The sequence below is a fragment of the Typopeltis vanoorti genome, chromosome 25 (genome assembly GCF_054136105.1).
Source record: "Typopeltis vanoorti isolate ZY-2024b chromosome 25, IOZ_Tvanoo_1.0, whole genome shotgun sequence".
Taxonomy (NCBI): Eukaryota; Metazoa; Arthropoda; class Arachnida; order Uropygi; family Thelyphonidae; genus Typopeltis; species Typopeltis vanoorti.
In genome coordinates, this window is record NC_143573.1 from 39,374,028 (window position 1) to 39,388,961 (window position 14,934).

The window sequence follows — 14,934 nt, forward strand, 5'->3', positions numbered from 1 at the left end:
TCAAAATGTGACAAGTTTTTTATTATCTTCCTTTGTTGCTGACCATGTTTTAAACAATGGGTTAATATTGGTCTTATATAGCTTAAAAGGTTTTTCTTTGGAATTTTTGATAATATTCTAGACATCAAGAGTTATAAAATTACAAAATATCCAGGATTGGTCTTCTCAATTCTCTATCTCTTGTATGCATATCACTGTAGCTGTTAATGTTGACTTCTAGATACTTAAAATTATCCACTCACTCAGAAATATAATTATCAACAACCAAGTTGGTCCAGTCTTGATGTGTCCTTGAAATATAGATATATTTAGCATTTTCATGGTTTATGGTTCCTTTTCCTGATTTAAATCAGGTGCCCAGTCTGTCTCCGAGAACCAACAGTTTGAAGCAGATGTTGGACCAGTGAAATCTAAGCACTAATAAAAGGTGAACATACAGCCTCCTAGGCAGAGACATCAAACAATATATGAAATTCATTGGCTTCTCAGAAAGGATCATGCTACAGCTTTTTAATTCCTATAATCCTAGCTCAAACAACAAAGAAACAGTGCATTCAGTTCCAGTTCCTTACATTTCTGGCATCTCAGAACCCATTCCCAGAATTCTTAAGAAATACAATTTAGTGGCTACTTTTCTTTCTATCAACAAATTATCAGCATGGTTTCATCTTCAAAAGATAAATGGTCTCCTCTAGCTCTGCCTGGTGTCTACCAAGTTCCTTGTGACTGTCATCGTTCTTACTTTGAATAAGCTGGCCTGGTTGGCCGAGTGGTTAGCATATCTACTCTCCAGCCAAGAGATTGTGGGTTTGAATCCAAGATGTTGTTTGTGATTGTCTTAAGTACTGCAAACCAATCAACTTCAATACCAGAGAGCTTATGAGCAAAGTTATATGCTCATAAACTCTCTGGTAATTTTCAAAATAATGTAAGTTTCTTACTATTTTGGCAATAAAATATGAATGGATACATAATATCCTCCATTTCAATATCTCACTTATGCCAAATTGAAGCTTAGTAAATAAAAACAAAAACAATTTACAAAATATAAAACTAACAAAAAAATAACAGATGGTGAATAAATTGTTAGGTTAATAGTACAGTGAATGTTTGGGTAGGAATGAAGAAAGATGATGTTATTTCCAGTGTTTAGGAGGGTCATGTTATTGCTGTTGAACATGTGTTCACATGCTAGATATTTTAATGAGTTTATTTATCTCTGGGAAAGGCAGGGTATCCATCTCATCTAATCTATTAATGGATATGGAGGAATAATGTCTTATTCTTTGGGAAGCATGATGCATTATTTTTCGAACTAGTGTATTTAAATGTAGTAGAACTATTTTTGGTGTATTTTCAGAAGTCAAGACATATTAGTTTGTTTTTATTTTTTCTAATTTGCTATATGGAGATCGGAAGTAAATCATGCCACTCAGGGATTATGAAAATGTGAGACTGTAGGAGAGATATACAGTATATGGTACAAGTTAATCACCTTTGACACTTTTCTTTACTGTTGCCTGATGATCATAAAAAGAAGGTCTTTCCATTAGATACTGTAATGTTATACTTTGCATCCTGATACAGTATGTTCTGGTTTGTCTTGGTCCTTTGAATCTCCTTTTCATCCTTCTACCTTTGGAATGCTCTGGAATAGGCTGGATGTTTTTCTTCACAGTTAAAGCATTTGGATATGTTGCATTTGCAGCTTTTATTCTTTTGCTCTTTACTGACATGTGAAGCACAGATACTAGAGCCAAAATAGGCAGTCAGAGCACTGGTCATATTTCTGACATTTGAAGTAGCACAAAGGGTTCAAAAATGTACAGCCAACTGGAGAAACTGAGCTGCTTTCACTGATGTTGGAGGTTTAGAGATATTAAATATAAGGATTTACAAGAGTGTTTCCTAAATGGAGTTTTTTCAATGATTTTAAGGATCCTGCTAAACCTTTCAAACTCTTTTGGATAAAGAATAGCGGCATTTTCTCAGTCAGATGTTCACCAATCAATTGTATAATCAGGAAATTTGTAGATCTTTTTTTATTGTTATCTATAATGCTTTCTGTATTGAGTCAGGGATTCTTGAGGGTCCTGTTAAACCTGAGGATGAAAGACTCAATCTCAAATAAAGGGAGAATTCAGCATGAGAGCCCTCTCCATCTACCAGAAGCCACACACGGATGCTTGCTATCTGGGAAGCAATGACTGCACTTTGACACCATACCATCACCACAGCTGGAGCTTTTCCCTGGATCATGGGCAAGGAGGCCTACTGCAACATCACTGAGCAAACCTGACTGATTCTAGCAGGCCATCCAGGATTGCCCGTTTTACCAAAGCAAGATCCAAAAGTAGTGTGAGACTACCATGATCCCCCCATTTCTGGATGTTCATGAGTCATACTGCACAACAAACATGGTGGCAGGGCACCAGATACCAGTGATGGTGGTGGTCTGGAAAACAGGTCAGCAAAAAATTAAATAAATAACAAGTAGAATGAAGAATATGAGAAGAAAAGAATAGACAAAGGTATAAAAATGAAAAGGGCCAGCATTATCACTGGGAGATCTCTCCAACATGAACAGATGTCCCCTCATAGAGGGATATGTGAACAGAACACAGCAAATTTGTTTATGTAGCCTTGTATATTACATGAATATAATAAAAAAAATGAGTTTCAATGCACTTTAATTCAAGTTATAAACTTGATTTAAGGTAAATGATTACAATGTTTTGAAGTCTCAATGAAATTTTCTACCTAAGTAACATAAACATAAAATAAAAAACTTCAAAATTATTCACTGTTGCAACTGAAAGGCATTTAAAATAACATTTACTTACATTATCAGGATTCACTGGTTGATAGGATTTCAATGCTTTGGTCATAAAGACAGCAAGTGCTTCTCTTAACCTGTTAGAACAATATTTAATTTAAATCAATTATTATAAAAGAGATTTTCAAATTTGCATTTCCACCCTCCCTACAAGTATGAATAATCATATAAAGAGATAATTCATAATAAATTGGATTAAATCTTGAATTACTATTAATATTCTTTATATGTAAATCCTACTGCCTATAATAAATTAGTACTGTGGATAGAATAAACTTTATAAAAAACTATCTATAGGAGCTCATCTCAGTCTAACTTACAAACAAATTAAAAATAATCTTTTTTCCTTCTCAATATACAAATTTTATCAAAAAAAAATATTAATCATGCTATTTTAAGAAGAGGATTTTGAACATAACAATTGATACTATATACAATAAGCTACATTTTATTCAATATACCATACTTTGTGGACTGAAGAGGGAAAAAAATAAAGAAAGAAAGAAAACAAAAGCTAAAAAGAAAATTCCCATAGTCTGAAAGCTCCGGTGATAACAAGTCTCATTCAAAAAGCATTTGTGACACTGGCTCCACACCATACTAGCTTTATTTATTCCATTTCCATCTTCACTAAAGATTGTGCCTAAATACTTAGAATGCATAACCCATTCTAAAGGTTCACTATTAAGAATGCATTGAATGTTTTCTGTTGTCCTGCCAAAAGCCAAAACCACAAACTTGAGAAGGGAGGGAAGGAGGATGGAAAATGTCATTGAGGGACATGTCTAATAAGCAATTAATAGATTTTTGGATTTTGCTCTTGAAGGCAGCTAAGAAAGACTAGTGTAACTGTAATAAGATCCATGATGATTAATAGAAATAGCACTTTGAATGAATCAACTTGAATGACTCTTTGAAAGGTAAGCAATTACTGAACTCTGCACTGCAGTGAACATTCAAATATGATTATCAAGTGTCTTTAAATAATCAGCATTAATAATAGATAACAAAACTGTAAACTAAACTTTTCACTTCAACAGTGACACAACAGCTTTCTACAGAAGAAACATATGAATAAAATATATTTTTGAAATCAGAATGAAAATTCTTTTAAAACGATACATTATTTAAAGTTATATGAGAAGCAAACATGTTTGTTTCTCTCTGTGTAGAATTCCTAAAGAATTTGAATAAATGAAAAAAAATAAAAAAATGTGAGATTGGAGAGTTAATGCTAAGCAATTTTCAATCATAATCATACCATTCTACTATTACATGAAGAACATAAACCTGCATTTTATAAATATATAAGATTTAAAATTTATTCTTCTGTCTGGGAATTACATATTAATACATAAACTAATTATTTAGAAGTAACTATATTTTGAAGGAGTATATTAAATGATGTGGAAGTGTTAGAGAAAATCCATAGGTCATCATCATCATCATCATCATCAAATTCCTGCCATGTACCCTCAAGGGGTGTACAGGATATGACAGTACTACATGAAAAAATTACATCATTACTAACTTCCTATCTACAATTTTCCTCCAAATCAGTCTGTTACTTGTCAAGACTCCAACATTATCAGATCTTATATTTCTATCGTCTAAGGCACTTTGTACCGTATCAATCCACCTATATCTTGGTCTTCCTCTGGGTCGTTTTCCTGCCAACCTGGCAGAGAACACTTGTTTTGCTAATCTTTCCTCTCCCATTCTATTTAAGTGACCATACCACCTGAGATTAGCTCTGCTAACGCATTCCTGGATGCTGACAATGTCAAGTTCTTTCCTAATATCCTCATTTTTAATATGATATTGCCATTGATGCCATCTGTTCACGCCTCTAATCTTTCTCAGGACTCTCATATCTGCGGTCTCTAGTCTTTGGTCAAGTGTTTTACTTCTGACCCAGCTCTCAGATCCATAAGTTAAAACTGGTTTGAACACTATCTTGTATACAGCTAATTTGGTGTTCAAACTAATTTCTTTCTTATTCCATATGGATTTATTCAATTGACTTCCCACCATACCAGCTTTGCTGATTCTGTTGTCTATTTCTATATTTAATTTATCATCTTCAGTAAAAATCGTGCCTAAGTAGCTGAAATGTTTTACTTGTTCCACAGGTTCTCCATTCACAACACAGTTGACATTTTCAATGATTCTGCCTATTTTCATTGTCTTTGTCTTTTTATTGCTGACCTTCATACCATATCTGTAACAACAGCTATTCAATTTAGTCAGAGAATCTTGCAGACTTGTAGCGGATTTATTTAGAAGTATAACATCATCCGCATAAAGAAAAGAGCTGACATTAACATCTCCAATTTTGATATCAGGTTTAATACCACATTCCTTCATAATGTGATCCATATAGATAATGAATAACAGAGGGGATAATGTACATCCTTGTCTCACACCAGATTTAACATTAAACCATCTTTCTGTACTTCCTTCAATTCTAACTGCTGACTTACAACTCAAATAAAGACTAAGCATTGCTTGATATAATGCCCCATTCACACCATATAACTGCAGCGTATTGAATAGCTTCTCTCTTGGCACCTTGTCATATGCCTTTTCCAAATCGAGAAAACTTAAATACAGATCTTTGTTGTATTCCCATGCTTTCTTGAGAATTTTTTTTTCTCATTCTACAAGTCTGCAAGAATCTCATTCCCATGAGAATCTTGCAGACTTGTAGCGGATTTATTTAGAAGTATAACATCATCCGCATAAAGCAAAGAGCTGACATTAACATCTCAAATTTTGATATCAGGTTTAATACCACATTCCTTCATAATGTGATCCATATAGATAATGAATAACAGAGGGGATAATGTACATCCTTGTCTCACACCAGATTTAACATTAAACCATCTTTCTGTACTTCCTTCAATTCTAACTGCTGACTTACAACTCAAATAAAGACTAAGCATTGCTTGATATAATGCCCCATTCACACCATATAACTGCAGCATATTGAATAGCTTCTCTCTTGGCACCTTGTCATATGCCTTTTCCAAATCGAGAAAACTTAAATACAGATCTTTGTTGTATTCCCATGCTTTCTCGACTATTTGTCGTAAAGTGAAGATCTGATCCTGACAGCCTCTATTTGGCCAGAATCCAGCTTGTTCTTCACCAAGCTTTTCTTCCACAATTCTTCTCAACCGTTTCTCAAGTATACTTGCATAGATCTTGCCAGGAACACTCAGTTGGCAAATACCTCTGTAATTCTCACATTCAGTTTTATTTCCGTTTTTATATATGGGTACTATGAGAGCTCTACTCCAATCATCGGGAATTCGTCTCTCTGTCCAGGCTTTCTGAACTATGCAGTGCAGCCACTGTAAGACTTTTATACCACCATACTTCAGCATTTCTGGTCGAATATCATCTAATCCTGCTGCCTTTCCACATTTCAAGCCTTTGATGGCTTTTTCTACTTCAAGTATGGATATGTATTCCTGACTGCATGCCTGGTCAGTGTTTTTTTATCACTGTGCTGTCATCACTGCTTGTTTCATTTAGCAGTTTTTCAAAGTAATTACTCCATACTTCAAGGATATCTTTTTCTCCTGTTTTCATGTCATCTTTATCATCTCCTACCCCTTTTACAGCACTCTTTCCTCCATTCCTAAGCTTCTTCAACAACCTCCAGAATATTTTGCCACCCTCTTGATATTTATTTTCTATATTCTTGCCAAAGTCCTCCCATGACTTTTGTTTAGCAAGTTTTACACACTGTTTAGCTTTCTTACATTTGTCTCTGTATTCTGTAAGAGTAAAAGCTGACTTATTTGCCAGGAACTTTTGATATGCTTTCTTCTTTTCCTTCACTGCCTCTTTAACTTCCTGTGTCCAACAGGGAGTTCCGATTTTTTTTTTTTTCCTTACAGACAACCTCACCACATGCCTCTCTGGCAGAATCAATCAATGTTTTCTTCAGAGTTTGCCACTCAATCTCCAAGGTTTGATTCCTGTTCTCAAACTCTTTCATTTTCTTTTCAATAATCTTTCTGTATTTTAGTCCACAGTTCACATCTGAGAGCTGCTCAACTTTTATTCGCTTTAAAACTTTCTTACATGTTATTCTTTTCAATATGAAATTCAATTTTATCCTGCTCAAGACTAAATAGTGATCACTTCCAATTTCAAATCCTCTGTACACTCTGGTGTCCTGCACCAGGGAGAAAACATCACTATGAACAATAACATAGTCAATGAGACTTTTCTTATTCCTAGCCTCTTCTCTCCATGTGAATTTGTGCACATTTTTATGTTGGAACATGGTGTTAGTAATAACCAGTCCATGTCCTGAGCAGAAATCCAACTGATATTTGCCATTATTATTAGCTTTGCTCTTTTCTCCAAATTTTCTCAAAATATTTTTGTATGTCTCACAATCATTTCCTACTCTGCTATTTAGATCCCCAACAAGGACCAACTTTTCCTTTTTCATTGTGTCAGTTGCTTTTTCTAAAGCCTCAAAAAATTCCTGCACTTCTACCTTAGTAGAACCTTCTGTGGGACCATAGGCACAAATAAGTCTCATTGTCCAGTTCCCCATTCTCATATTTGCCCACATTACTCTACTTGAGATTGACTGCCATTCAAGAAGATTAGCCTCGTATTTTGTGTTGAATACTATGGCTACTCCTTTTCCTTGATTGTCATTGCCTGAATATAACATTTTGTATTTATTGCTCAGAAAGATCTCACCAGTTTTGGTGTTTTTTGTTTCAGTCACCCCTATTATGTCGATCTGGTACTTATCTAATTCCTCAGCTAGCTCCATTTCTTTGCCATTCAGGCTTCTTATGTTGATAGTACCGATCTTTAACTCTGGTGATGTTGAGTTGGGGTTTGTTTTCAGATTTGTTCCAGTAGCTGACTTTTTGCTGTTCGCCCTGGTTCCCTGGCGAAAACAACGGGGGCCTTGTTTAACCGGGCGACGCCCCAGCCGGCATGAAATTTTGTCATGTTGTACCATCATTTTTTATTTTGGTTTAACCAATAAGAATACAATTTGGTCGGCTAAATCCCAAATTGCCAGCCCATCCTCGTTCGTTCAGTATCAAAATAGATACCCAACAGTGTGCACCATGAGAGGGTGAGGATTGGACATTAGTTAAGAAGCTCTGGTTGGTTCTCCGCATTCCTTTAAAGGCTATGTGGAGGTCTCCTCTCAGTTATACAGCTTTAACCCTTAAGCACCCCTTAAATCCATAGGTGAGTGAACAAAATGGTGACCAGTCTATAGAGTACTCCCTATGTAGATAAACTGAAGGATTGCTGATTACAAAGTTTTGCTTTAGATGAGAGGCAGAAAAGAGCGAATATGATAGAATTATATAAGTTCCTATTGGGTTTTTTTTTTTTCCAATGCATGACAGCACAAGAGAAAACAAGGGATAACTCATGGAGGTAGTGTAAGAGTGTGGTTAACAAGAGCATGAGGAATAGATTTTTTGCTTAGAGAGTGGTGAATGAGTGAAATTAGCTGCCAGAGGTCATGAGTGCTTTGTCATTGAATGATTTTACGGAAATACATAAGTATTGTGTGAATAAAAGTTAGTGCAGTCCTCCTGTGATAAGTCTTCAGACTCCATGGACAGTCCCATATAATAATGTCATGATAGCATAACAATCAACAATTTTCACCCAAACTATTCTACCAACTGCCAGGTCTCTAACGTTAATAAATTATTAACTTTGCTTTCTTCTAAAGCACTCCTAATTGCATCAATTTATATCTTAGTCTTCTGCATTTTTCATTTCTGCTTCAAAACCTGTTTTGGTAATCTTTAATCCTCATTATAATAAGGTCTTTAATTCTAGTAGCAAGGCTTATACGTCGATCATACATAACTGGTAATTAGCTTACGGAATTAATAATGCATATAAAGGATATTAATTAAAGGCAACTTTAATGAATAACTTCAATATTTCAGCAACGTCACGTTGCCATCTTCAGGAACATAAAAATACGGTATGTGCATGCATGCACTAACAAAAGCAAATGAGGAAGAAGGCAAGAAACTAATATTTTTCCTAAAGTCCTAATGGTGCCCTCTGGCGGGCTAATTTGGTTGTCTTGGCAGTTGGGCTGAAGTTCTCATAACGTAAGTCTCCCAAAAACGTTTTTTAGAGCTGCTGATGATTCTTTGAATAATTATTCATTACGAAAGATTATAATCTTTTGTACTTAAACTTGCTGTGGTGTATTATTTTTATTATTTTAGTTTTCTTCCAATGAATTCTATGGTGGGTATCTAAGGCATGGTCTGCCAGCCCAGAGTAGCTATACTGGTGAAACCGGATGTAGTCTTTATGTTCTGAAATCCTGATATTTGCTGCCCTGCCTGTTTGGCCAAAGTAGGAAAATTTGCAGCTGCAAGAGACCTGGTATACATCAGGTAAGTCTAGGAGAAGTGGTTGGTCTTAGGTAGAGTGGTTAAGGGATGCCAACTTTTTATATGGTCTATAACAAGAAGTCAGGTCATATTTTTTGAGGATATTGGTTATTTTCTCAGAGGTGCCCTGGATGTAGGGAATGGTGATAGATTTGGTGTAATCTTTATTGTGAGGGGGGGGGGGAGAGGGGTGGTTGTGGTTTACTGGTTTTACTATTTTTTGGGAGTTATAGCCATTGGCTAAGAATGTGTTGAGGATGTGGTTTAGTTCAGTGGTTAGGGCATCGTCATCTGAGCAGATTAATTTTGCCCTGTTATATAGTGTTTTTATAACCCTGTATTGTTGTGAGGGGGGGGATTGCTGGTGAATGTATCTGCCTGTATGTGTGGGTTTTCTGTAAACAGAGAAAACCAAAGATCCATCAAGCTGGCGAGTGATTAATTAAAGTGTTTAGGTGTTGTTTTCCTCTTTTTCTAAGGTGAACTGGACTCTGGGGTGTTGGTTGTTTAAGTGTGTTAGGAAGGAGTGGAGTGGATCTGAGCCATGTGGCCAAATAGCAAACACATCATCCACGTATCGAAGCCAAATAGTGGGTTTTTGTGGGGCGGAGTTTAAGGCTTTCTCTTCAAAGGTCTCCATAAAGAAATTGGCCAAGGGTGGGGAAAGTGGTGAACCCAATGGATGTCCCCTCTATCTGTTTGTAGAACTTTCCTTGCCAAACGAAATAGCCTGAATTCATTGTGAACTGAAATAGGGCTGAGATATCGGGAGGAAACTTGGCTTGGATGAGTTCTAGGGTTTCTTTGAGTGGGACATTAGCGAATAGGGAGGAGACGTCAAAACTGACCGTTACGTCAGTGTGTTGGAGTGAGAGGTTTTCTATACTGGCTTTAAAGTGGACTGAGTTTTTTTTTGTGTGTGATGGTGTGTTGCCAGTATAGTGTGCGAGCATTTTGGCTAAATGTTTGGCTAATTTATATGTAGGGGAATCAATGCCATCCACTATGGGACGTAATGGCACATTTTGTTTATGTATTTTTGGGAGTCCATATAATCGGGGGGGGGGGGGGGTCTAGAGTTATAAGGTTTTAGTTTGTTAGTGACTTCCACAGGTCAAGAAGTGACTTTCTTAAGGAGTCTGTGGAAAGTTCTAATCTGAAAGCTGGTAGGATTATATTCAATAGGGAGGGAGGTAGTACAGTCTAGTACTAAAGCATTAAGCTTACTTTTGTAGTCCTTTTGATTGAGCACCACAGTGGCATTTCCCTTATCCACTTTGGTGATTATTATTTTTTTGTTTTTCTTCATTTCTAGTAGAGCTGTATATTCATCTTTGGATAAGTTGGTTTTTGGAGGTTTTGTTTTGGTGAGAACACCTGCTACATCCAGTCTGACATTGTTGGCAATATGGTTAGGAAGGTTGCGAATCCCACGTTCTATTTGGATCATGATTTCCTCAGCAGTTATTCTTTTAGGAACTAGGGCGAAACTGTGGCCACGTGAAAATGCGGTGAGTGCTTTAGGTTTTAAAACTACGGATGAGAGGTTGACTATAGTGTTGAGTGGTGGCTGTGGTAAGAAGTAGAATTCTTTATCAGGTTTTCGTATTTTTTCAAGTGCTGACTACGTATTTTTTCGAATTCTTTTCTTGCCGAAGTGCATGAGACGTCATAAAGAATCCAAAAAATACTAAAACCAGTAAACCACAACCGCCCCCCTCACCTCCACAATAAAGATTACACCAAATCTATCACCATCCCCTACATCCAGTGCACCTCTGAGAAAATAACCAACATCCTCAAAAAATATGACCTGACTTCTTGTTATAGACCATATAAAAAGTTGGCATCCCTTATCTGCCCTACCAAAGATCAACCACTTCCCCTAGACCTACCTGGTGTATACCAGGTCCCTTGCAGTTGCAAATTGTCCTACTCTGGCCAAACAAGCAGGAGAGCAAATATCAGGATTTCAGAACACAAAGACTACATCCAGTTTCACCAGTACAGCCACTCTGGACTGGCAGACCATGCCTTACACACCCACCATAGAATTCGTTGGAAGAAAACTAAAATAATACACCGCAGCAAGTTTAAGTACGAAAGATTATTCAAAGAATCAGCAGCAGCTCTAAAAAACGTTCCAAACCTCAACAAATTTGGGTGCATGAAACTACCCCAAATTTGGGAGAAGTACATTTTGAGAACTTCAGCCCAATGGCTAAGACAACCAAATTAGCCTGCCAGAGGGAACCATTAGGACTTTAAGAACAATATTAGTTTTTTGCCTTCTTCCTCATTTGCTTTCGTTAGTGCCTGCATGCACATACCATATTTTTACGTTCCTGAAGATGGCAACGTGACGTTGCCGAAATATTGAAGTTAATCATTAAAGTTGTCTTTAATTAATATCCTTTATATGCGTTGTTAATTCCATAAGCTAATTACCAGTTAAATAAGGTCTTTAATATGTAAGGTCTTTAAAGATATCTCCATTTTTTATATGGTTCCTACATCGATGTTATCTGTTCATCCTATTATTTTTCCACACAGTTCTTATATGTATGATCTCCAGTCATTGCTTAAATGTTTATTTCTAACTCATCTCTTAGATCCATTTGTTAAAACTGTTCTGATTTTATATGTTGCTTGTGTGGCATTATGTTGATTTCTCTCATAATTCATATACATTTAACTGACTGGCTTCCATACCATACTAGCTTTATTTATTCCATTTCCACTAAAGACTGTGCCTAGAATGCCAGGAATACTTAGAGTGCATGACCCATTCTAAAGGTTCACTATTAAGAATGCATATGATATATTATTTTAATGGCTAATATGGCCTACTTTCATTTAGGAGTGCCCCTTTTTTTTTACAATGTCATTGAGATCCAGTCAAAGGAACTGATCTCTCACCTATAAATAAAACAAACATTTAGTCCAATGCATATGATGTTTTCTGTTATCTGCCTATGCTCATAGTTTTCATCTCTTTAACGCTGATAACAATATTTTCACAGCAATTCTTTCATTTGATTAAAGACACTTTAGGACTTGCAGCAGATTTTGATCAAGACAATGTAGAGTTCAACAAATGAGTTTAGCATCTTCTATGTTAACATTAGATTCATTATCACTTTGCTTTATAATGTGATCCATATATAATTTGAAATAAACTTGAAAATAGTACTGCCTTATGCCCTGAATTAATATCAGACCATCTTTCAGTGTACAGCCTTCAATTCTAACTGCTCAGTTGTAACTGAAGTATTTCTCTGTATAAAGAATCCATTTAAACTATAATGGATTCAGTGCTCTGAACAGTCGTTTAAAGTTTCATCAAGATCAAGAAAACTTAAATAGAGATAACTGTTATTCTGATAATCTTAACTATAGCATCAGAATGATAAATATGTAGTCTAAATCCAGCTGTTCTTTGCCAATTTTTATTAGCCCTTTTCTCAGTTATGATGGCATGAAAAAATTTAAATTATACAATTCTGGGCCACATCAGATATATGAGCTATCCAATAAATTTCAAATCCCATTGAGATCCAGTCAAAGGAACTGGTCTTGCACCTATAAATAAAACAAACATCATTTAGTCCAAGTGTTTTGCCACTTCATTGGCAATGTGTTTTTCTATTTTCAGAAACACTCACTTGAAAATTCATATTAAAGATAAGTTCTGACAATGCCCCCCCGCCTTAAGGATACATTAAAGATGATGATTCTGATGATGAAATTTCTGTAATTCTTCCTCTAGTTATCTCCTTTTCTTTACCATTGATATTTCACATTCTGATGGTATCAGTTTTCAATTCTTGTGAAGTTGTTTAGTTGACTGACTTTGCACTACATGCATCCTACTATTCATGCATGCCAGGAATATTCCTCAGCTGAAATGAGATCAACAGAATCAAACTGGTTTACCTGAGTCCCAAATTTCCAGCTCATTCTTTTCATTATTACTAGGGTTTTGACCTAATTTTATTAGGTCAGAAGTTAGTAATTTCAAATTTTCTTTTCAATTCTTCCTTCCTCATATGACCTTTATACAATTTCCAGAGATGACCTCTCATTCTCATATCACACATTATCCTATGTAATAATCTTCTATATCTATTTGATAGGCTCCTCTCACAAACTTGTCTTAATTGTGTCATCTGTCTTCTTCTTATCGGTACATGTCAACATTCTTAGAATTATAGCAGCAACAACTTTGTGTCTCCTGAACTTCAGTTTACTATCCACCAAGATCCCCAGATCTCTTACCTTCTCCATCTACTGAAACAAAGTTCCTCCAATATGGTCAACCTCATTCCAACTTCTCTGGAAAACTGAATAACTTTGAGTAACATTGAAATAGCATTCCCATTTTTCAACCCAAAGCACCAACATATTCAAAATTCTCTTGTAACAACAACACATCAGAACTTCCTGACACTGCTCTTCTTAATTTAGCATCATCAGTAAAGAAATGAATATCTGCCTTCACTCTAGAATCCCACACCATTGAAAAAGTTGAAGATTACATCTACCTAGGCCAGTTCATAAAAATGATTTAGCTAAACCAGATAAATCCTGGTATAAGCAACTCCTCTGTCCAATACACTAGTCACCCTATTATAAAATGTAACCAAATTACTAAAGCATGACTTCCCTTTAACAAATCCATGCCGCTCTCTCAAAAGATTTTCATTCTCATCAATCCATGTTTGTATTCTGTCTCTAACACCTTTAACACACCTGATATACAAACTAGCCTTATAGTGTGACATTGCCAATTTAAATGCTCCCTTAGGCAGTGGCATTATGTTTCCCTCTTTTCACTGTTCTAGGACTGTTCGTGTTGCCAGAATTCTGCTGAACAACCACGTCAAGGGCACAGCCACATTAACATAAGAGTTACTTAATATTCTGAACACTTCCACTTCTTGAATTGTTGGTCTTCTGTCCTCCTTCCTATTGTTATTCAACACTGTTCTTTTCCAACTACCCCCCCCCCATGGAATACACTAACAAAACTCATTGAACGTGGTTTTGTTAAAGGTCGATCCTGCCTTAGCAATTTATTAACTTTTTATAATAGAATGACATCTGAGTTGGACAAGGGAATGGCTACACGGTGATACTTCTGAATTTTGGTAAGGCTTTTGACAGGATACTCCATGGAATACTGTTGCACAAATTAGAGCAGATGGGGATGGATACTAAACCAGTGATATGGATAAGAGAATGGCTCATGGAGAGATACCAGAAAGTAGTGTATGGAGGAGCAGAGTCTGGATGAGGCAGGTGACCAGTGGTGTGCCTCAGGGCTCTGTGCCTGGGCCATTATTGCTTAATTCGTACATAAATGATATAGGAAATGGCTTGAAAGGAGATTCAGTTATTTGCTGATGATGAAAGTTCGGTAGTGCAATAAAAAAATCAAGCTGATGTTGAGAGTTTGCAGGATGATTTAAATAAGCTGGCAAAATGTGCAAAAGGTAATGGATGTCATTTCAATGTGGACAAGTGTAAAGATATGCATTTTGGGATTAAAAGATTACCAGCTGTGTATACCACATTGATGGAACACTACTCCAAGAGAATGATGAGACTAGGGACTTGGGGGTGTTGGTGGACAGGGAGATGAAATGCAGAGGGCACATTGCTAAAGTGTCC

At 36.1% G+C, this 14,934-nt stretch overlaps 1 protein-coding gene across 3 annotated transcripts in view; it reads right to left on the bottom strand.

The window, feature by feature from the left end:
* Positions 1–14,934, bottom strand: part of LOC150092677 (putative inactive 1-aminocyclopropane-1-carboxylate synthase-like protein 2) — a 244,260-nt gene that overhangs the window by 137,960 nt on the left and 91,366 nt on the right. For all 3 annotated transcript variants that reach the window (XM_090414510.1, XM_090414509.1, XM_090414507.1), the window contains exon 5: positions 2,844–2,913. In XM_090414510.1, the coding sequence (XP_090270636.1) occupies positions 2,844–2,913 (70 nt within the window). The remainder of the gene's footprint in view (positions 1–2,843; positions 2,914–14,934) is intronic.